The sequence below is a fragment of the Rhinatrema bivittatum genome, chromosome 10 (genome assembly GCF_901001135.1).
Source record: "Rhinatrema bivittatum chromosome 10, aRhiBiv1.1, whole genome shotgun sequence".
Lineage (NCBI taxonomy): Eukaryota > Metazoa > Chordata > Amphibia > Gymnophiona > Rhinatrematidae > Rhinatrema > Rhinatrema bivittatum.
The window spans coordinates 20465143-20488685 of NC_042624.1; the positions used below are offsets into that span (position 1 = coordinate 20465143).

The 23543-nt window shown below is 47.1% G+C and overlaps 1 protein-coding gene across 1 annotated transcript in view; it reads left to right on the forward strand.

Moving 5' to 3' along the window:
• The window catches only part of HSD17B7 (hydroxysteroid 17-beta dehydrogenase 7), a gene marked incomplete in the record, with an annotated part of 167007 nt that overhangs the window by 138060 nt on the left and 5404 nt on the right, over positions 1-23543 (forward strand). The window contains 3 exon segments of the mRNA XM_029617811.1: positions 15866-15970; positions 16228-16284; positions 23135-23233. Of these exon segments, the coding sequence (XP_029473671.1) occupies positions 15866-15970; positions 16228-16284; positions 23135-23233 (261 nt within the window).

Below are 23543 nucleotides of genomic sequence, written 5' to 3' on the forward strand. Positions count from 1 at the left end.
GACATTACATTGTTGGATCATGCTCCTGTTAGGTTGGAGCTGGATGGAGGAGATGGCGAGAGTAGGAAGAGTCAATGACTATTCCCATATTTTTTAGCAGTGAACTCAAATTTTCATGACTCTAAGAACATAAGAACATGCCATATTGGGTCAGACCAAGGGTCCATCAAGCCCAGCATCCTGTTTCCAACACTGGCCAATCCAGGCCATAAGAACCTGGCAAGTACCCACAAACTTTCTTAAACTAAAATGGGATGAATATATGAGATATAATAGAGTGTACCTGAAGAATCCAAAATTTTTTTTTGGCAAGCTGCTAAGGCGCTAATAAGAGGGGAAATTATTTCCTTCGTGGCTAAAAGGAGGAGAGATATTGACAAACAATTAAGATTAGAAAGGCTATTACAGGACTCAAAGAAGAGGGTGTCAGGCGCAAACACAAAAGAAAATAGCGAAAATTATTCAGTCTTAAGATCTCAACTAAACACAATAGTTCACCAACGAACTAAGAAGTGTTACTTTTTATTTATTTATTTATTTATTTATTTGTTTGTTTGACAGTTTTTATATCCCGTAGTTTGGAGCAAGCCTTCACCACAAATATAAACAAATATAAACTATATCAATATAGTAAATTTCGGGCCAAATTAGTTAGGACCCATGAGGGACAGAGATTTATACCTACACTTAGGAAAAAGGGAGGGAAATTAGTTAGAAATAATAAGGATATTGTGAATCCCTTGCTGGAATATTATAAAGACTTATACAAATCAGAGGGAAGTGATATGTTGAAAGAGAGAGAATTTTTACACAAGATTACACTTCCAAGGATTACTGAAACCCAATTGGAATGGTTAAACTGCCCAATCCATGAAGAAAAACTTTAAACTACAAATTGAACAATCCAAACCATTAAAGGCCCCAGGTCCAGATGGATTCAACGGTGAATTCTATAAAATTTTGTGAGACCAGATTTCAAAACCATTCACTAATGTCTTTCAGGCTTTGTTGGAAAAGGGACGATATCCAGCAGGTGAAAATATGGCCCAGATTATTGTTGTTCACAAAAAGGTCAAAGATTACTCTGACAGCTTCTTATCAGCCTGTATCCCTCCTGAACTTTGATCAGAAATTACTAGCTAAAATCTGGACTGATAGGCTGGCGGTCATGTTGCCCAAGGTAATTAAGGGTGGACAAGTAGGGTTTGTACATGGAAGGTATGCCCTGTCTAATGTCCGATTAATAATGACATCAATGACATGTAGACAGCACAATGAGCCCTTTTGGTGATAAGCTTTGATGCCGAAAAGGCATTTGATAGAGTGGAGCGGGAATATATATTTGAAGTTATGGCTATAATGGGGCTGGTAGGCCCTTTCCAACAGGCAGTGAAATTGTTATAGTCTAACTCAAAGGCCTGTGTCCTGACCAGGTCAGAAGTCTTTCCCATTGGAAGAGGAACTAGATAGGGATGTCCCTTGACCCCGCTGTTTGTGTTGTTTTTGGAGCTCTTTTTACGTACTATTCAGGAAACGGGGACATATGGGTTACAAATGGGGAAATATGAATTCAAATATGCAGCTTTTGCAGATGACCTCTTAGTTTTTCTTACCAAACCAATATCGTCGAGTGTTGTTGCATCTTTTTTCTCAATTTGGGGTGTTTTCTAGTCTCAAATTAAACATTGACAGATCTGAAGCATTAGCCGTGCTATCCTCCTTGAAAGATCAATGGGGAGATAATTTTCTTTTAAAATGGGCAAATGGGGTTCTTAGATATCTGGGGTTGGATATGTCCTCTAATCTAGGAGAGCTTTTATAGTCTTAAATTAGCCGGCAGGAGAATTAATCTCTATAAAATGGTAGTTTTTCCGCAATGGATTTATGTTCTCCAAACCTACTTATGAGATTATTAAAAAAGGATCTGAAGCATCTAGACTCTTTTATTATAAAATTTATCTGGCAAGATAAGAAAGCATGTATTCCTTTAGTTTGTCTGAAACATGATTGGGGTCAGGAGGATTAGCGTTACAAGATTTAGCAGAATATGTTTGCTAGCCTTTTGTGCATTTTGCATGATTGGATTTACAATAAATCTGATTGCATAAGTGTAGAAGGAGATAGGTCGCTGATTGTGCCCTAGACTTGGAGATAGGTCGCTGATTGTGCCCTAGACTTGAAATACGGTATGTCTTACATGCTGCCTCTGTGAAATTGCCAAAGGCGATGTCTAGCTGCACTCTGATCTCACAACTCAGATGGTAAGGCTCTATCGGAATTCCACCCTCCCCCCCAGTACTCGCAATTATTAACTATACAAGGTAATTTAGATTTTGTTTCTGGTAGCCACGCAAAAGATTATCAGAGATGGGAGGAATGTGATATTAATTACAGCATCCTAAAGGATGAAGATATTGTTTCCTTTTTCAGTACTACAAGATATTGCAACTCTTGTGAATTGTTGGTCTAGAGAGAGTGGCTTCACAATTACTGAACCAATGGTAAAGTTTAGTTTTCAACATATCAAAGACATTTCTGGGAATGCATATCTCCAGGAACTTCAACGTAAATTCCTATGCCGTGCATATATTTCCCAAGCCCATGCTTATAGGGCTGGAATAGCTGAAACAGAGTCATGTGTAAGATGCAAAGTATCGGTGGGTAATTTAACCCACACCTTTTGGACCTGTTTTTGGATGACAGTAGTGAGTTATATTTCCAAATCTTGGGATATAAGGTTCCAGAATCCCCAGAGGCTGTTCTTTTTTATTACTTCCCCCACAATCTTTTAAAAATATAGGAGATATTCTATTTTTCAGGAAAGCATGTATACTGGGGAAAAACTCTTATCCTAATGACTTGGAGAGATAAGGGTCTTTCTTATTGGCAGTGGATTAATTTGTTACATGAACTGTTACAAATGGACAGCAGAGTATTGGAGAGATCTTTCAAGTATCAAAAGATATTTCTTGCAACTTAGGAACATCTCCAAATGCTGCTTCCAGAGCAAGAAGCTTAGTGGTGAATAGAACTAACTGAACAAATCATGTATAAGTTGTCATCTGTGCATTTAATTTAATTTAATGATATAACCGCTGAAATCTTAGGGGAATGGGGGGGGGGGGGTATTTGAATGAGGGTCGCGAATATGTTTCAGTGTTATTTCTCTGATTTGTTGATCTGTGGGTGCATAAGAGTCCAATCCATTCTGCTGATTCTTGAATTTGTATTGTAATTGATTTATTGAAAATAAAAAAATAAAAACTACTTAACCAGAGGTGTGTTCTCTGTTTTCTTTTTTTTGGTTACCTATAGCTCCCAGTTGAAACCATTTATTTATTTATTTATTTATTTAAAACTTTTCTATACCGTCGTATAGTGGAGCACCATCACAACGGTTTACAGTTAGGCACAAATATGTGATTTCTAATTTATCCAAAGGGTGCCATTATTATACGGTAACATAGTTCGATAATATACTCTAAATGGGAAAGGGTGTGATTACCATTTACTATTAACTGTCTTTATAATTTTATACTTAAATTGTGAGAAAATAACAAAAGTAAGCAATACTGCTTTTTCTTGGTGAATTCCTGCTTTGTGTATGTGTTATTCCGTTACCTCACTGTGAAATGCTTTTTTGAAGAGCCATGTTTTTAAGCCTTTTTTGAAGAGTTTTATTTCTTTCATTAGTCTTAATTCTAGTGGTAATGTGTTCCATAATAATGGTCCTGCCAAAGATAGTGCTCTCTCTCTAACTTGGGTTAACTTTGTTGTTCTGACTGAGGGTATGGTTAGTAGAGCTTTATTGGCTGATCTGAGGTTTCTTTGGGGGACATGTAGTCGTAATGCGGTGTTTAGCCAGTCCGACTTTTCGTCGTTTATTAGCTTATGAACTGTGCATAGTGCTTTAAATTGAATTCTCTGTTCTATTGGGAGCCAGTGTAAATCTGCAAGTGTTTGGGTGATATGATCTCGTCTGCCTTTACCAGAAAGTATTCTGGCAGCCGAGTTCTGTAGTATTTGCAGCGGTCTGATAGTGGTGTATGGTAATCCTAAGAAAAGTGTGTTACAGTAGTCTGTGCTGGCAAATATTAAAGCTTGTAGTACTGTACGAAAGTGTTCCTGATTTAATAAAGGTTTTAGTCTTCTAAGGATCATTAGTTTGGCGTAGCCTTCTCTTGTTTTTATTGATATGTGTTCCTTAAGGCTCAGTTCCGTGTCTATAATTACTCCTAGGTTTCTAGCTTTATCAGTTAAGTCTATTGATTTGTCATTTTTAAGTCGAATGGGATTTTGAATTCTTTCAATGTTTTTTCGTTCAAGATGTATGAATTCTGTTTTTTCAATGTTGATTACTAGTTCCATTTGGTTTAATAGTTGTTTATTATGTCTAGATATAGCATTGCGCAGTTTAGAGTTTTTTCAATTGATTCTTCAATTGGTAGAATTAATTGAATGTCGTCAGCATAAATGTAGTGTATGACACCTAGACCAGCCAGTAGGTGGCAGAGGGGGAGCATGTAAATGTTAAATAGAGTTGCTGAAAGTGCTGAGCCCTGGGGGACTCCTGTCTTTAGTGTGATTTTGTCTGATATTGAGTTTTTTTTATCTGTACCTGATAGGATCTATTGTTAAGGTAGGAAACGAACCATTTAATTGTTTTGTTTTGTAATCCAATTTCTTCCAGTCTGTTCAGTAGTATGTCGTGGTTTACTGTGTCAAATGCTGCGGACAGATCTAGTAGTATCATGATGTAGTGTTTTCCACTGTCGAATCCACGCAGTACGGTATCTGATAGTGAGATTAGTAATGTTTCGGTGCTATAGTGTTTTCTGAAGCCATGTTGTGATGGGAAGAGTATGTTATTGTTGTCTAGATGTTCTGCTAGTTGCTTTTGTACTGCTTTTTCTATTAATTTTGCAATCATGGGCAAGTTTGAAACAGGTCTATAGTTACTTAGGACGGTTGGGTCACTGTTTTTCTTTTTCAGAATTGGTTTTATTATTGCATTTTTCAGTGAGTCTGGCATAACCCCTTCACTGAGTGATAGGTTAATTATTTTGGTTAGTGTGTATGAGGTTATATCAGCTAGTTTTTTTATATCTGTGGAAGGATATCTGTGGAAGGATCTACAACCCAACCTGGCCAATGATACCACCATCTCACAAGCTGTGTGTGGCAAGCCTATTTTGGCTTACCGACAGCCTTCCAACCTCAGATACTCACCAGCAACCACAAATGGTATAACAATGTCACCAACTCAGGAACCGGATCCTGCCAGAAACCTAGATACCAACTCTGTCCACAAATTAACCCAAGAAACATCATCACAGGATTTAACATCAACTACAACATCTGGCACTCATTCACCTGCACTTCTTCCAATGTAGTATATGCCTCACTTGTCAGCATGTCCTCCTGCTGTCTACGTAATACAAACAGGCCATTCCCTAAGAAAAATAATTAATGGATATAAATATGACATTAGAAATGGCAACATTCAGAAACTAGTACAAAAACATTTCAACCTTCCAGGACATTCTCTTTCTGACCTTAAGGTTGCCATGATTCCTACAAAATAACTTCAAAGGGACACACCAATCATGTAGTACTACAGATATCTAGGAATTTAATTGTTTTCAGATCATCTTGTCTTTTCACAATTAGCTTAGTTGTCAGTAGGCTGAACTATAATCCTATTAATACTTTTTCCATACTCTGTCCTGCCTTATTCAGTGCCTTCTCTTTGTATCCTTCCCCACTTCCCCATTCCATCCATCATCGGGTATATTTTACCCATTTCTTTTATTATACTTTATGCATTAGATGAAGCGGATTCTGTCCTCAAAAGCCCATACGTCAAATTGGTTAGTCTATAAGGTGCTACTCGCCTGTTGTCATTCAGGTACTGTAGTTGTAAGCTCTCTGGGGATGGGGAAATAATCTGAAGCAATGAATGGTGAAGTGATTTGCCTATGGTCACAAGGAGTGTCAGTGGATCAGCCAAATCAGTATCCATGAGGTTGTGAGGCGCCCTATGGGTCTTACTGTAAGAGAGCTTGGAAGAGGATTGTTTGTCCGTTATGAGGTTGAAGGCTTGACTGAAGATCCAAGTGGGCCAGAAGACATTTGAACATGATAAGAAAAAAATCACCCTGAATTATGAAGGGAACATGAGATATGAAACTCTATACGTCCCAGAGAAACAGAGCTTCCCCCAAAGACAAAAATTGAAGAGCGAGGGAAAGCCAACTGGAGAAGCTTCATACTGGAAAAAAGAAAGGCAATTAAGTAGCCACCGAGTTAAGTCATGTTACCATCTCCTGCATTGTCTCCAACGATGTAAGGAATGCATTCAGATCCAGATCTTCAGGCACTTCGAAGGTTTTAGTTTGGTTATGGCATGCCACTCGTATTCGAGTGGGGTAGCACCTAAGGCCTGCAGGCAGGGATGGAACACCAAAAAGGCTTTATGCTTGTCCGCTGTTGTTTTTGCCAAATCAGGCACACAGAGTAAATTGTGACCTTGAAATTAATGGGCGATTTAGTCCGTGCCCCCGAAAGCACTTCCAGCACCTGTGGGTAACGCAGCAATTTGAAGATAATAGGCCTCAGGTATCTGGAATTTTGAAGATGCCGGGATGGAGTCCTGTGTGCATGCTCTATTTCAAGAGGTAGGTTAAACTGCAGCTGTAGACAGGCCGGGATCATGGTAGGAATCGCCAGATATCTGCCCCTTCCAGGCCTTCGGGAACGCCGAGGCTTCGAACATTGTTCCTGCGATTGCAATTTGCTAAATCCTCAAGATCTCTCTGGAGGCATTCCACCTTCAAGGTAAGTTGCAGGAGTGGAGCAGTGACCAACAAGAGAGACTCAATTTGGGACTCGACGTCCTCTAACTGCGCTGTGAAGGATGGCATTGGCCCATGGAGATTCATTTGAATTGATCAGTTTAAATACTATGATGCCAATCTTGTATTGTATACGTTGTTGGATTGACAACCAATGTAGGTTTATAAACACTGGAATGAAATGATCTCTGCATCTTGCACCTTTATAAGACGACAGATAGTGGCCGTAGACTCCATGTTGCTTTGCAGCATCTCTTTCAGCTGCCGGAGCTCGGTGCAGATTAAATCAGCCAAAGCCATGTTTTTCGCTGATGCAGATTTGTCCAGTGACGGGGAAACCTGTTTAGAGCGTTTCATGTTGGCTGCCACGAAGGCAGCCTCAATCTTCACAGTAATCTCTGGCATAACCAGTCACAAATTAATGTGTAAATTCGGGGACGCTGGTGTGAAATAACAGAGCGAAGGAGATTCTGGCAGGATCTTGTGGAGCAGCTGGAACAAGCAGCCATCTTGGCAGCTGCTCAAGAGCATCCTCTCTGTAGTTCAATTTTTATTGAATATTCATTAACAGATAATAAAGCACAACTTAATCATGAACAACCTGCCATAACATCCATATTATGATCCAGCAAAATTATCCACTGTATAAAAATTGCTCATAAATACATAGTATAGCATCACAAAGCACAATCTATAATCAAATTCCTACCCTATATACTGTAGCCCTCTTGAGTGACATTTATTTATTTATTTTATTTAAAATTCGTATATACCGCACAATTAAGGCAGGTATCTGCCCGTCTAGGCATCACAATACAATAAACAAAACTGTATATTGGAATATATATATGATGCGTAAAATGGTGGGCTTCTTTAAAATAATACTATAATCTTTTAATCATAGCTTACCCACCTTGCACCCCACCCCCCATCCTTCCTGGTGCTTGCTTCCTCTAACAGTGCTACAAGATACTTTGGATACAGTAAGAAAATGATTTCAGATAAATCTAAGAATCCAAGGGAGCTTAGAGTCTTATTTTTCTTCCATTTCACAAAGTGGTCCCAAATCTTTTCATATGTCCATACATTATCCCATTTAATTGCTGTGAGCCTTCCCGAATAGTAAACCCTCTCTACTTGAACACACAGCTGCATCTCAGAGGGTAGAGATCGTTGTCTATCATCTGGCCAGTTCACATATGGCTGCAATCTCTATTTGCCCCAGAAGAGACATCAAATGTGCTTCCTTATTTGGTACTGGAATATTCAACAGTAAAAATTTAAAAAATTTGTACACACGCAAGACACTACATACAATTTTCAGTTATACATAGAAGCCTTCAGGCTTATTTAACTAATACTAAATGCCCTTATTACAGGGCATTATTACAGGGCATTATTAAATAGATGAGTCCAAAAACATTTATATCTTTATTGAAGACATTAGCTAGATGTAATGTTTCAGGGAATGGATTCCAGAGAAGTGGGGCTGCAACTGAAAAAGTGTAATCGCGCATTTCACCAAGAGAAGCCTGCTTGATTGAGGGAACATCTAAAAGTTCCCTGTGGGAAGATCTCGATGACCTGATAGACCGGTACATCCGTAGGATGGCATTGGCCCATGGAGATTCATTTGAATTGATCAGTTTAAATACTATGATGCCAATCTTGTATTTCCTAGCGTGTAGCAGATGGACTCAAAACAAGTGGGTATAGTGTGCTCGTGCTAGCAGTTGGAGACGGATCTGACATCAGCACGGGTACATATACCCCCGCAGGAAGTACAGCAATTCAGTAATTTCCGTCTCCAAAGCAGTTTGGAGCTACCTCACGCTCGCTGAGCGTTTTTCCAAATTCTAACGACTAAATTCATAGAAGACACCTACCTGAAGACGAGCCCCACACTCCTGCGGTGATACCATTCGGTCACTCCCCCAGTTGAGTTTCCCGAGGTGATTTCCGTGGTCCCTCGGAGGTAAGTGCCTCGGTCTGGTGGCCGGATCGCGGCAGGGACTTAACCCCTGAGTGAGAAGGGCTCGGGCGCGGCTTGGCCCCCGAGCGAGACGAGTTCGGGCGCGGCCTAGAGGCAGCCTCGGTCCCGGCGTGGACTTGGCCCCTGAGCGAGACGAGTTCGGGCGCAGCCTAGAGGCAGCGGGTGCACTTCCTCGAGCGCGACGGTGACTGTACTAGCCCTCTCCTCCCGCAGCCGGAGACCGCCCGGGTTGCAGCCGAGAAGCGCCGAAGACAAGGTAAGGCGTACATCTTTACTTGTTGGTCTCCGAGGAGTAGCAGAGTCTGCCTACGTGGCAACCCGCCAAGGGGGTCGCCATTTTGCCTGTCTGCTCGCCGACGCCTTCTGACCTGGGTCGTCACCGCGCATACTGTTAGGCGCCCGTTGCTAAGTGCACGTTGATAGGCGCCCGCTGATAGGCGCACGTTCATAGGCGCATGTGCATAGACGCACGTTCATAGACTCACGCTCATAGCATTCATAGACGCATGTTCATAGGCGCCAGTGGATAGGCGCACGTGGATACGCGCACGTTGATAAGCGCATATTGGTAGGCGCACAGCTTTCGCACATCTTACAAAGCGCAGACTCTAGCTGAACTTAACAGACGAGATGGAGCATAAGAGAGCCCATATGTCAGCGGAGCCGACACCTCCAGAATCAGGCATAAGCCTCTGCTCTGCATGCAACCTCAGAGCCACACAGAGCGAGGAAGCAGACTCCCTATGTGCCCAATGTGAAGAGGCCCTGGGAGTTCCAGGCCAGGACCGGTCGCAGCCCAGCATACTTGCCAGTTCCTCAGGGAACACCCCGGACCTAGCAGGCAGCGGGGAGCAGCCAGGGAACCCGAGAGACCTGGTGCCCCTAAGGCCAGATCCGGCTTCGCTTTCCTGGGTGGAATTATTCAAGGGGATTCATGCCTTTGTCACAATGCAGGCTGCGCCCCGAACGGGTCTATACGTGCCGGATGACCCAGCTCCTGGACCCTCAAGGCCTAGGCATGGCCACTCGCCACCCGGAAGCCCCACTTATGGGGATTCAGATTGCCCTGAGGAAGACGAAGAGCCACCCGAGGAGGGAGAATTTCCCTCAGCGATTGAACCATACCGGACCATGAGGCGCTTCTTTCTGAAAGAGGATCTCCCAGGCCTGATCTCTCAATGCCTGTCGGAACTGGCTCTTCCGGGCCATGACACCCCAGGGGAACCGAGAATGGCCTGTGTCAAATGACTCACCATTTTCCCCTCCTACAAGCAGCACAGCAGCTAATCGATCTGGAATGGAATGCGCCGGAGGCCTCATTCAAAGGGGGTCGGGCCTTGGCTGGCATGTACCCCTTAGACCCGGCAGCTAAGGAAATGCTGGCGTGCCCTCAGGTAGACGCCATAGTAAACGCAATTGTGAAGCGCACCACCATTCCGGTGGAGGGGGGGACGGCCCTCAAGGATACACATGACCAGCGCATGGACGCCATTTTGAAACAAGCCTTTGAGGTGGCAGCCATGTCCCTACGAATTGCGACCTGCTGCACCGTGGTGACGCGTTCCTGTTTATCACAGGCTAGGAACAACACCCCGGGAGAAGAGATGGAATCAGCTCTCTCGTTCCTCACTGACGCAGCCTCCGACCTAGTCCATACGGCAGCCAAGGGAGTATCATCGGCAGTGGCAGCCAGGAGGCAGCTCTGGCTACGTAATTGGTCGGCCGACACCTCTTCCAAGACACGTCTCACGAGAATGCCCTTTAAGGGATCCCTCCTGTTCGGCAGCGACCTCGAAAAACTGGCCAATAAATGGGGCGCCTCTCCGTTACCCCGTCTACCAGAAGACAGGCCAAGGAGGAGCCAGCGCCCTTTTCCTAGACCGTCCAGAGGTAGAAACTCTCAGCGCTTCAACCCTTACAAGGACTCGCTACCAAGCACCTCGTCCGCAGGCCAGGAACCAGTCCTTTCGGACTACGCGCAACAAGAGGGGAACCGGCTCGGGTTCGGGCCCCAGCCGTACCCCACAATGACAATCAGCCGACCCATCCGGGGGTAGCAGCCATAGGGGGCAGGCTAACCCTCTTCTACCGCAGGTGGGTCGAGATTACCTTGGACCAGTGGGTCCTCGCCATCATCCGAGAAGGGTACTACCTGGACTTTCTTCGGCTCCCGCTGGACAAGTTTGTGGAATCTCCTTGTTCACCCCTCAAGAGGACGGCACTAGAAATTACCTTGCGGAGGCTCCTGTCCCTAAAAGCCATAATCCCAGTGCCTGCAGGGGAGATAAATTCTGGGCATTATTCCATTTATTTCATAGTGCCCAAGAAGGGGAGGGCACTTTCAGGCCCATCCTGGACCTCAAGTCTGTCAACCGACACCTACGGGTCCCCAGCTTTCGCATGGAAACTCTGCGATCGGTCAAAAATTCAGTACAGCCAGGGGAGTTTCTCACCTCCCTAGATCTGTCGGAAGCCTACTTGCATATCCCAATCCATCGGGATCACCAGCGCTATTTACGCTTCAAAGTCCTGAACCAACACTTCCAGTTTCGAGCTTTACCCTTCGGGTTAGCCACTGCACCGCGGACCTTTACCAAGGTCATAGTAGTAGTGGCGGCGTCCCTCAGGAAGGAAGGAATCCTCGTCCATCCCTACCTGGACGATTGGCTGATCAGGGCAAAGTCACCGGAGGAGAGCTCCCGGGCAACCAACAGAGTTGTAGCCCTTCTGGAAACCCTAGGATGGGTAGTAAACTTGAACAAGAGTTCCCTACAGCCTTCTTAGTCGCTGGAATACCTAGGAGTCCGATTCGACACCCAGGAAGACCAGGTCAGCCTGACCTCCAAGAGAAGATCAAAGCTCCGGAATCGCCTGCAGGCCCTTCTGAGTGCCACCCGGCCCACAGCTTGGGATTACTTACAGGTCCTCGGCCTTATGGCATCCACTCTGGAGGTGATACCATAGGCACGGGCTCATATGAGACCATTACAACGCGCCCTCCTATCTCGGTGGAGCCCACAATCACAGAACTACACCGTACACCTACCTCTAACAGCCAGAGTGCGGAATCAGATACGATGGTGGTTGCAGCCCGGCCACACGAGCCGGGGGTCAAGAATGTCCTCCCCAACCTGGACCCTGCTCACTACAGATGCCAGCCTGAACGGATGGGGAGCACATTGCGAAGAACTCACCGCCCAAGGGCGGTGGAACAGAGAAGAGTCGGGGTGGAACATCAACCGACTAGAGGCACGGGCAGTCAGGCTAGCGTGCCTGCGATTTGCCCACAGACTTCGCAACAGAGCGGTCAGAGTGATGTCAGACAACGCCACCACGGTGGCATACATCAACCGACAGAGCGGAACCAGAAGCCAACAGGTATCCCTAGAAATAGCCCCCCTGATGACTTGGGCGGAAGCAAATCTCCAGGACATCTCCGCCGTCCACATCGCCGGGAAGGACAACACCACGGCAGACTTCCTCAGCAGAGAAAGCCTAAATCCAGGGGAATGGCAGCTGTCGCCCACAGCTTTCCAGATGATTATGGATCGGTGGGGGACTCCGGGCATGGACCTACTAGCGGACAGGTCCAACGCTCAAGTACCCAGATACTTCAGCCGCAGGCGGGATCCTCTATCCCAGGGGATCGATGCCCTGGTACAGCCATGGCCTCAGGGGATCCTGCTATATGCCTTTCCTCCATGGCCCCTGCTGGGCGCCATGATACACAAGATTCAGCGGCACAGAGGCCTAGTTCTTCTAGTGGCCCCGTACTGGCCAAGAAGACCCTGGTACGCAGACATGAGAAGACTACTGGCAGGGAATCCACTTCCCCTGCCTCCACACAGGAACCTGCTGCGGCAAGGTCCCATCCTCCACGAGGATCCAGCTCAATTCTCTCTTACGGTCTGGCCATTGAGAGGGCTAGACTGAAGAAAAGAGGATACTCGGGGCCGGTAATAGATACACTCCTCCGAGCACGCAAGTTCTCCACATCACTAACTTATATAAGGATCTGGAGAGTATTTGAAGCCTGGTGTGAAACTCATGGCACCAATCCACATGCCGCTAGGATCCCTATTATTTTGGACTTCCTGCAAGATGGACTTCAGAAGGGTCTGTCCCTCAATTCCATCAAGGTTCAAGTGGCAGCCCTATCCTGCTACGGTCCCCGAAGTGACGGCAACAGCATCGCCACACACCCAGACGTTTCACGTTTCCTGAAAGGAGTCAAACACATTCGCCCGCCACTGAAGTGGCCGGTACCCCTGTGGAACCTCAACCTAGTTTTGGAATTTCTAGCGGGACCCGCCTTCAGACCACTTCGAGGCCTGTCCCTCCGTTTGTTAACCTTGAAGATGGTGTTCCTGCTGGCTGTATGCTCAGCACGCCGCATCTCAGAGCTACAAACACTGTCCTGCCGTGATCCGTTTCTTAGAATCACTCCAGAGGCTATCCATCTTCGCACGGTTCCTTCCTTCTTACCCAAAGTAGTCTTAGTCTTACACTTCCACCTCAACCAAACCATATCCTTGCCTACCATGGAAGGTTTGAAGAAGTCGGAAGAAGGTCTAATACTATGCCATCTCGACATCGGCAGGCTACTGTCCAGATACCTGGAAATGTCGGAAGCAGTACGAAAGACGGACCACCTGTTCGTCCTTCACAGCGGAAAGAAGCAAGGGGAAGCGGCCTCAAGGGCAACCATCGCCCACTGGATCAAAGAAGTTATCAAGGCGGCCTACGTAGAAGCAGGGAAATCACCGCCTCTACGGGTCAAGGCTCACTCTACCAGAGCGCAAGCGGCCTCTTGGGCAGAAACTAGGATGCTGTCGCCTGCAGAGATATGTAAAGCGGCGACGTGGTCCTCCCTCCATACCTTCTCCAGGTTCTACCGTCTGGATGTCCAGGCCAGGGAGGACACAGCATTTGCGAGGGCAATCCTGAACGGACCTCGGGCAGCCTCCCGCCCAGTCCGGGAGTAGCTTTTGTACATCCCACTTGTTTTGAGTCCATCTGCTACACGCTAGGAAATGTTGAGATTACTTACCTGATAATCTCCTTTTCCTTAGTGTATGCAGATGGACTCAGCATCCCGCCCGGCTGCCAGCATACATAGGGATTCACCTACTCACGGTAAGCCATGTTTTCTTATAATAGGGCATCCACCCTGCCGGGTGTCGACGCCTTCCAGTTGAGAATCCTGGTGGTCTCCAGCTACTATCAATCGGTATGGGTAATCCTGTTCATTTAATCGATCGGTCAGTTACACATATATCCATAAAGCTTTGCAAGGAAGATTACTGAATTGCTGCACTTCCTGCGGGGGTATATGTACCCGTGCTGACATCAGATCCATCTCCAGCTGCTAGCACGAGCACACTATACCCACTTGTTTTGAGTCCATATGCATACACTAAGGAAAAGGAGATTATCAGGTAAGTAATCTCAACATTGTATATGTTGTTGGATTGACAACCAATGTAGGTTTATAAACACTGGAATGAAATTGTCTCTGCATCTTGCACCTGTTATAAGACGAGCAGTTGCATTTGTACCACAGAATGAAAATCAGATGCCTCATTCTGACAAGAACATACAATTTAAAAAAAACCAGATCTAGTAACTGATTTAATATGAGAACAAAAGGAAAGTTTGGAATCTATCCAAATCCCAAGTCTTTTTATATTTATTTACAAAAATGTATAGTCCATCTTATTATCAGGCAATCTGTTCAAGGCAGATAAGTCATAAAAAAAAATACATGGCTTTTTATATGAGAAGAAATTGGGAAAACAATGCCATTAATTAAAATAGACAGAGACTTGTTTCAAATTTTTGCCATGTTGAGGGCTAACTTGTTGTGAAATAGACACTTTGTGTATAAAAAAAAAAAAAACCACAGATGAAAAACTGGATATCATTCATGTAAATTTTTTACCATTGCAAAGATTAGCGAGGCTATGACAAATGGGGTCTAGATAGATGTTAATAATGATGAAAGTGCTGACCCCGTGGAACATTAGTGTTAATTTGGTGGCTCACAGGACTATTCTCATGACTGACATGCAGTCCCCCTCTGTGAACGCCACTCAGCACGGCTTGAGATGCCACCAGCCGTCACTCCTGCTGACTCCTCTTAGGGCCTGTGGTGAGAACTCAGCTGTGGTGCCCTTGGATGATGTCAGTGCCTCTCATCTACTAAAGGCTCCTGCCAAGGAGCAGAAGATGCCTCAGCAACAAGTCTTCTGAGTGATCCGCTCCTTAGTGCTTGTTGCTTCTTTCCCTGCATTGTCTGCTCATGTCACTGTTGCCTTTATTCCTACGCTCCTTCCTCTCACTGTGATAGTGCTTCTTAGTTAATCTCTCTCTGTCCTGTCCTGGTCTCTTCTGCCTTGTTCTGTGCCTGCCCTTGTCCTTGTCTTGCTCTAGCTTGCTCATGATCTTCCTGATTGCTTCCTGGACTTGACCCTCTGCCTTGGATCTGATCATTCTTTGTCTGCTGCCTGCCTTGATCTCTGGCCTGTCTACTGGTTCTCACTGTTCACTGCCTGCTCTAACCTTTGCCTGGACTTGGACTCTCGCACTTGCTACCACCCCAGGGACCTCCCTAAGACCTGCCAGCCATCAGAATTCGAGGACTCAACCTGTGGGTGAGATGGTTGGTATAGGCGAAGCTCCTATAAGTCCCACTTTGGGATACGTCTGCCTGCTGTCATTATGTGCCTGGGGGGCTCACTTATCTCACCGTACCAACCACCTCACAGTACATAACAATATTTAACAGGGCCCTGTATGAGCACTTAGTTCCTATCCTGATCTGGAATGCTCTGTTTGACAGATATAATTCAAACCAAGCCAATGCCATGCCTATAATACCACAAAATGGTGGAGTTGTATAATTTTAAAATACTAATCAGTTTTCGTATGTGCTCATTCATGTGTAGTCATCAGTGCTAGTATTGCATCTGTTCTATTCTTGTCAATTTCATGCATTGCATTTTTTTTTTCCTTGCAGGGTTTATATTCCAGCGTAGTTTGTCCAGGTCTTGTAATGACTAATCTAACCTATGGGATTCTGCCATCTTTCTTCTGGATGTTCATTATGCCCATCATGTGGCTAGTAAGTAAAACATCTTCATATCTTTGAAAAGTAATGGACTTTGGAGTTATGAATCTGAGATTCTAATCTTTTTTATCTCCATGCTTTTCCATATAGTCAGCTGTATTTAGGTTGTAATATTAATATGAGGTCAATTTGAAGCAGGTAACTATAATATAGATGTTGATGATTGGAGAAGGATACCACTTTAAATTGCAGTGAAAGCAAAGCCAAGATCCCCTTCCTTCTTAGTTAATAATATTCCTTTTTCTCCACAGATACGCATTTTTACTAACACTTTCACAATAACTCCATACAGTGGAGCTGAAGCATTGGTAAGGGTTTTTTTTTAAATTTCCTGTGCTATTCAAGGGAAGCTAATATGTATGTTGAAATGCAGCCTAGATATTTTGAAAGGTAATTTGTTTTATAATACATGCTCACTGGCAGTCTATGGTTTGAACCCCCAATTGGGTCTTTGACTACCCAAATTGGCAGGTGAGAGGGAGTTATGTTTATCTTGCAAGGGTGCTACCTAGCAGTGGAATTCATAGCCCATGACTGCAGGGTTTCAGAAGGAAACTTGGTACATTCTCTGGCCATAGTACTATCACTGCAGTGACCAGACTAGTAGGCTGAAGCAGTACAGTGCGCTCAGTTTAACCCATGGTTGGACGCGGGTTATGAATGCATGTCCCCAACCCCTTATTCCATAAGGGGATTAGCGCGTCCAAAACATGCGTCCAACCCCCGCAAAGCGAATAGCATGTTGATGAGGCTATTAGCTATTCTCGCCCGATTAAAAAAAAAAAAAAAAAAATGTGCACCTGCCACCCATATTTTTTACCCTCCGAGACTAACCGCCTGCCCAGAGCTGGTGTTAATTTCTGAGCAAACTAAAAAGTGTTCAGAAAAGCAGAAAATACTGCTTTTCTGTACTTCCTCAGACTTAATATCACAGCAATATTAAATTGGAGGAACAAAAAGACTGAGAACGGTTAAAAAAAAATAAAAATTAAAAAAACAAAACAAAAAAGTGTGCCAGCGGTCAGGTTGCGGAAAGGGATGCCCAATTAACGAGTGTCCATTTTCCTAACCTGTGGCTAAGCTCAGTTTAGGAAAAAGGAAGGCTCGCAAAATTGAGTGTCTGTTTTCCATCCCACTGACTACCTCCGCTCCTGGGCGCCTACTACCAAGGAGGCGCTAGGGGGTGCATATTTGTCCTTAGTGCCTCCTTTTTAGCGTGACCCCTCATTTAAATATTTGATCGTGTGCTCAGGAGAGGGATCTAGGCACACTTTAGGAAAGCGGGCGCTCAACACTGAGCGCCCGTTTTCCAAGCAGATTTATTAAATTGGCCTGTAGATTTGTTAGATGGAATGAATAATAGAGGAAACATCTCTGGATAATTGTGAATGAAGGCTCATGGCACCATGATCCCAACCTTGGTTCCGGTTGAGCTGGAAGCCCAAAGGATCAGATGGAAACTACCACATCTAAATACTCCAACAGGTAGAAATGAGGGCAATTTTAGCAAGGGGGAATGGGAGAGGGAGATTGTGTGGAGGAATTCCATGTAGTGAACATTCTTTTTTTTATTTATGATTACAAATATATGCTCTCATGCCTTTTAGCTAAGATTGCTGCTGCTGTTCCTGAAGTTGCAGACCTCTATTTGTAACATTAGGAGGCTTGTGACATCAAATGAGAATAAACCAGAGCAAAGAAAGGGATAAACAATATTTTCCCTGTACGTACTAGGATCAGTCCAGACAGTGGGTTATGTCCCCCGTCCAGCAGATGGAGTCAGAGCAAACTTCGGAGGGTGCTGACATATAAGCAGGTGCACCCTCCAGGGATCCCCAGTATCTCTCTGACTCCAGCAGATGTGAGTGGGGGAACCTCTGCTTCCCCAGCTTGTGGCTTCTGTTCCACATTTTGTTATTTCTTCTCTACCTCAGGATAGGATCAAGCCGGCCTGGGATTTAAAAAAAAAAAAAAATTTTTCTCAAATTTCTGGTGAGTCTCTTTGAGCCCCCTGCCCGGGCCTCGCAGCTCTGGTTAGCTTGCCAGCGGGACTGTGTTGCCTTTCCTGTGCCTTTTCCTCTCTCTCTTCTCTCCGGCAGTAAGGTATTACAGTTGGGCTGTTTTGGTTTTTTTTTCAGCTGACTCATCAGACGGCACAGGTGGATGCTGGTGGGGCCAGCCTCTCCCCTCCGGTGCGCCGCGATTCGGATCCCTCCCCCTCGGCCCTGCGACGTTAAAATTCCCCGGGGCCGCGGCAGCAGGGAGGTCCCATTCCCCTGTTGCTCCTGAGGGGAGGGTCGGTCGAGTCGAGCTAGGGCGGACGAGCCCGCTCCTCCCGCGGCGAGTGTTCCCCGGATCCGAGCCTCTGTGCAGGCGTTCTTCCCTCCCGGGCTCGCGCCATGCAGCACGTTAAGGGGTCTTCCGACGGCGACCCGGGACAGGGCGGATCGCGGGATGGCTCCTTCGGTGTTTGTCTCCCCGGGGGGGAGACCGGCCTAGCCCCCCCGACTTTTTCGCCGCCAGGCTCGGAGCGCCGCAGCTCTCGGGGGAGGGCCCCGCCCCTTCTTTGGCGGGAGCGGCGGCCATTTTGGAGCTGGAGAGCGCCATCGATTCTGATGCTGAGGAGACTCAGCATGGTTTTTCCCCGCGTTTGCTGCCGATTCGAGCCCCGGCCCCCCCCCCCCCCACCAATTCGGGCCCCTCCAAGGACCTTTCTTTTACCCCCCCTCCGCCGGCAGGGAGGTTTTCGGCCGATTTCATCATCTTGATGCATCAGGTGTACCTTCAGAGCCTGCAGCCGTCTGGGGAGCCAACGGGTAGTGGACAAGTGAACCCCACGCCCGCGAAGGTACCCCGGCTGGCGGGGGTGGGGGGTTCCAATCCGGCTCCCGTGGGGGGCGGCCCTAGGACACTTCTTGCCCTTCCACCGAGCGGAGCGGCTCCAGCACAGGACCCCGTGAGTGACCCGGCTTCGACAGTAACGATGACTCGCTACTCGCAGCGCACCTGGAGTGTGATGATCCGAGGGTGCTCCGGATCTTCCGTAGAGAGGAGCTGTCAGACCTCATTCCACACGTCCTCCAGGAATTGGACCTCGACCCTCCCGTCGAGCCGCCGGGGCCCCCGGCTCCCTCCGTAGCCTCAGCAAGCTCGAAAGGGGACCCTGTCCTGGCGGGCTTGCGTCCCCTGGCACGGACTTTTCCAATCCATGAGTCTTTCCTCCACCTTCTGGTGCGGGAGTGGGACACGCCGGAGGCATCCCTCAGGGTTGACAAGAGCGATGGACAAGCTCTACCCTCTCCCCGGCGATTTCCTGGACCTGCTTAAAGTACCCAAGGTCGATTCGGCAGTCTCTGCCGTCACAAAGAGGACCACGATTCCGGTTACAGGGGGAACGGCTCTTTGGGATCTCCAGGACAGAAAACTGGAAGTCTGCCTTAAAAAGATCTTCGAGGTCTCGGCGCTGGGGGTCCGCGCAGCTATTTGTGGCTCTCTTACTCAGAGAGCCGGTCTTCGGTGAGTACAGCAGCTCCTTACTTCCCAGCAACTGCCGCCAGAGGAGGCGGCGCAAGCGGATCACCTGGAGGCCATCATTGCCTACGGGGCTGATGCCCTTCACGATTTACTGCGGGTCCTGGCAAGGACCATGGTTTCAGCTGTTTCCGCCAGACGCCTATTGTGGCTGCGGAACTGGGCTGCAGACGCATCGTCCAAATCCAGCCTGGGGGCCCTACCTTTCAAGGGTAGGTTCCTTTTCGGCGAGGACCTTGACCAGATCATCAAATCCCTGGGGGAAAATTCGGTACATAGACTACCCGAGGACCGCCAGCGGCCATATCGCCCGTCTACTTCCTTTTCCAGGAATCGGTCTCGCTCACAACGGCGATTTCGGGGCTCCAGGTCTCAGGGCCCTAGAAACCCCTCGGCCAGGTCTCAATCTTGGACCCGGCCCTTTCGTGGCCGCAGACCACCCAGGGACTCGTCGGCGCAGGGCACCTCTGGCAAGCCCACCCAATGATGTCAGGCCGGCCCACTCCCCTCTCCCGATGATCGAAGGACGACTAGCCTGGTTTTACGAGGACTGGGCCAACAACACCACGGACCAATGGGTCCTGGATATTCTAAGGCACGGTTACGCTTTGGATTTGCTGCGTCTCCCCAAAGAAAGATTCATCTTCTCACCCTGCGGGTCCAGTCACAAGCGCCTGGGAGTACAAGGCACGCTGGACCGCCTCCTAGCCCTGGGTGCCATCTCACCCGTCCCCGTCGGAGAGGTGGGCTCGGGGCATTATTCCATTTATTTCGTGGTGCCCAAGAAGGATGGCTCCTTCCGTCCCATTTTAGATCTCAAGGAAGTCAACAAGGTCCTCCGGATACCTCGGTTCCGCATGGAAACCCTCCGCTCAGTCATCGCGGCGGTGCATCAGGGGGGAGTTCCTAGCCTCCCTGGACCTGACGGAGGCCTATCTACATATTCCGATACGTCCGGCTCATCACAGGCTCCTGCGCTTCAAGATACTGGGGCAACACTTCCAGTTCCAGGCCCTCCCTTTTGGATTGGCGACTGCGCCCAGGACTTTCACCAAGATAATGGTGGTAGTGGCTGCCGCGCTCCGGCGAGAGGGGATTCTAGTACACCCTTACCTGGACGATTGGCTCATCCGAGCAAAGACCTTCTCGCAGGGGCAGCAGGCGGTCGACAGGGTAGTCGATTTCCTACAGTCCCTCGGCTGGGTAGTCAACTTCGGCAAGAGCAGTCTCCTTCCATCTCATCAGCTGGACTTCCTCGGAGCGCGCTTCGACACGGCTCAAGGCAAGGTCTTCCTGTGGCCGGACAAGGCTCAGTCTCTGAGGGAGCAAATCCTTCACTTTGCCTCTCTCTCAGCCCCAACAGCGCGGGATTACCTGCAGATCCTGGGATCGATGGCCTTCGCAATCAACCTGGTACCTTGGGCCTTTGCACACCTGAGGCCCCTGCAGATGGCGCTGCTCTCGCGGTGGAAACCGGTCTCGCGGGACTATCAGGCTATACTCCCTCTCCTGCTGGCCGCCAGACTCAGCCTCCGCTGGTGGCTAGACCCCAGGAACCTGGCACAAGGCTGTCCTCTGGAGCCGCCGGAGTGGATCGTTGTCACTACCGATGCTAGTCTGACAGGCTGGGGGGCCGTGTGTCTCCGAAGCTCGGCCCAGGGGCAGTGGACAAAGGAACAGGCGTCCTGGCCGATCAACTGCCTGGAGACCAGAGCAGTCCGTCTGGCGCTCATTCAATTCCTGCCTCTCCTACGACAACGGGCGGTTCGAGTTCTCTCGGACAATGCGACCACGGTAGCCTACATCAACCGACAGGGAGGCACCAAGAGCCCAGGGGTGGCCATCGAAGCGGCCCGGCTCATGGCCTGGGCAGAACGTTTCCTCGACCGCCTGGCGGCCTCACACATCGCAGGCGTGGACAACATTCAGGCGGACTACCTGAGTCGTCAGGCGTTGGACCCCGGGGAATGGGTCCTTTCCGACGAGGCAATGTCGATCATCACCCGGCGCTGGGGGACACCCGCCATGGACCTCATGGCAACGTCTGCCAATGCAAAGGCCCCTCGGTTCTTCAGTTGGAGAAGGGACCACGGGGCAGAAGGGGTGGGACGCCCTGGTTCTCCCCTGGCCACTCCATCTCCGGCGGTACGTCTTCCCCCCGTGGCCACTGGTGGGCAAGGTGTTACGGAAGATAGAAGATTACCCAGGGAAGGTAATCCTGGTGGCTCCAGAATGGCCACGGCGTCCATGGTTTGCAGATCTTCTCAAGGTGATGCATATAGGGAAAAATAACCCATGCTATAATTACACAATGTTGGGTTCCATGTTAGGTGCTACAACCCAAGAAAGAGATCTAGGTGTCATAGTGGATAACACATTAAAATCGTCGGTGCAGTGTGCTGCAGCAGTCAAAAAAGCAAATAGAATGTTGGGAATTATTAGAAAAGGAATGATGAATAAAACGGAAAATGTCATAATGCCTCTGTATCGCTCCATGGTGAGACCGCACCTTGAATACTGTGTACAATTCTGGTCGCCGCATCTCAAAAAAGATATAATTGCGATGGAGAAGGTACAGAGAAGGGCTACCAAAATGATAAGGGGAATGGAACAACTCCCCTATGAGGAAAGACTAAAGAGGTTAGGACTTTTCAGCTTGGAGAAGAGACAGCTGAGGGGGGATATGATAGAGATGTTTAAAATCATGAGAGGTCTAGAACGGGTAGATGTGAATCGGTTATTTACTCTTTCGGATAGTAGAAAGACTAGGGGGCACTCCATGAAGTTAGCATGTGGCACATTTAAAACTAATCGGAGAAAGTTATTTTTTACTCAACGCACAATTAAACTCTGGAATTTGTTGCCAGGGAATGTGGTTAATGCAGTTGGTGTAGCTGGGTTTAAAAAAGGATTGGATAATAAGTTCTTTGAGGAGAAGTCCATTACCTGCTATTAATTAAGTTGACCTAGAAAATAGCCACTGCTATTTACTAGCAACAGTAAAATGGTATAGACTTAGTTTTTGGGTACTTGCCAGGTTCTTATGGCCTGGATTGGCCACCAATGGAGACAGGATGCTAGGTTTGATGGACCCTTGGTCTGACCCAGTATGGCATGTTCTTAGTGAGCACTAAGTCGAGTATAACTCCCTCCCTCGTGGGTTCCATTGCCATCTTTTTGAACAGAGCCCCTTGCAGGGCATCTACTATCTATCTACTTTTGTTAGATTCTGCAGAAGGGATTCTCCAATCCACGTCTAGCAGATTAAAGACACCAACAATCAACACTTCCCCCTTCTTTCCCACCTTTCTAATGTCTTTGATCAGATCTTTGTCTAGTTCTTCTGTTTGAGTCAGAGGCCTGTACACCACTCCAGTAAAAATGGATGTACCGTCGTCTTTTTTTTTAGGACGGCCCATAATGCTTCTTCTCTACCCCACTTTCCTTGCAATTCAGTTGCTTGGATATTATTTTTGACATAAAGTGCTGCTACTCCGCCTTTTTTGTCCCTGATTTTTGTCTTCATCTCCTGGAGGAATAACATTTGGTCTATATTGTAATGGTGTAATGCCGAGAGAGTCATCTAGCAGGTAGAAAAACATTTCAGATGGTCTTTTCTCATTTCAGGTATGGCTGTTCAGACAGAAGCCAGAATCACTTGATCCCCTCGTGAAATACCACAGCTGTACTTCAGGCCTAGGAAATAATTATGTTGAACATGAAAAGGTAAGAGCAAGAAGGGTACTTTTGTAAAAGCCAAAAATTACTGGGAAGGTTATTGAAATTCTTAAATCTTTGATTTTTTTTTTATAATGGTTCATGATATTTCTGACTTTTCTGTGAACAGTAATGCATTAATAGTCTTTACATTAAAAATGAGCAGATAATGAGATCAAGGATCAAAAAGCAATATCTCTATGCTTAATTCTCCAAGAATGATTTTTGTTACTTTCACAGCAACAGGGCTGTCTTTCCCCTAATCAGAATGCCAGAATTGCATCTTAATAATCTTCGCTGGTTCTTATATTTGAAAAAT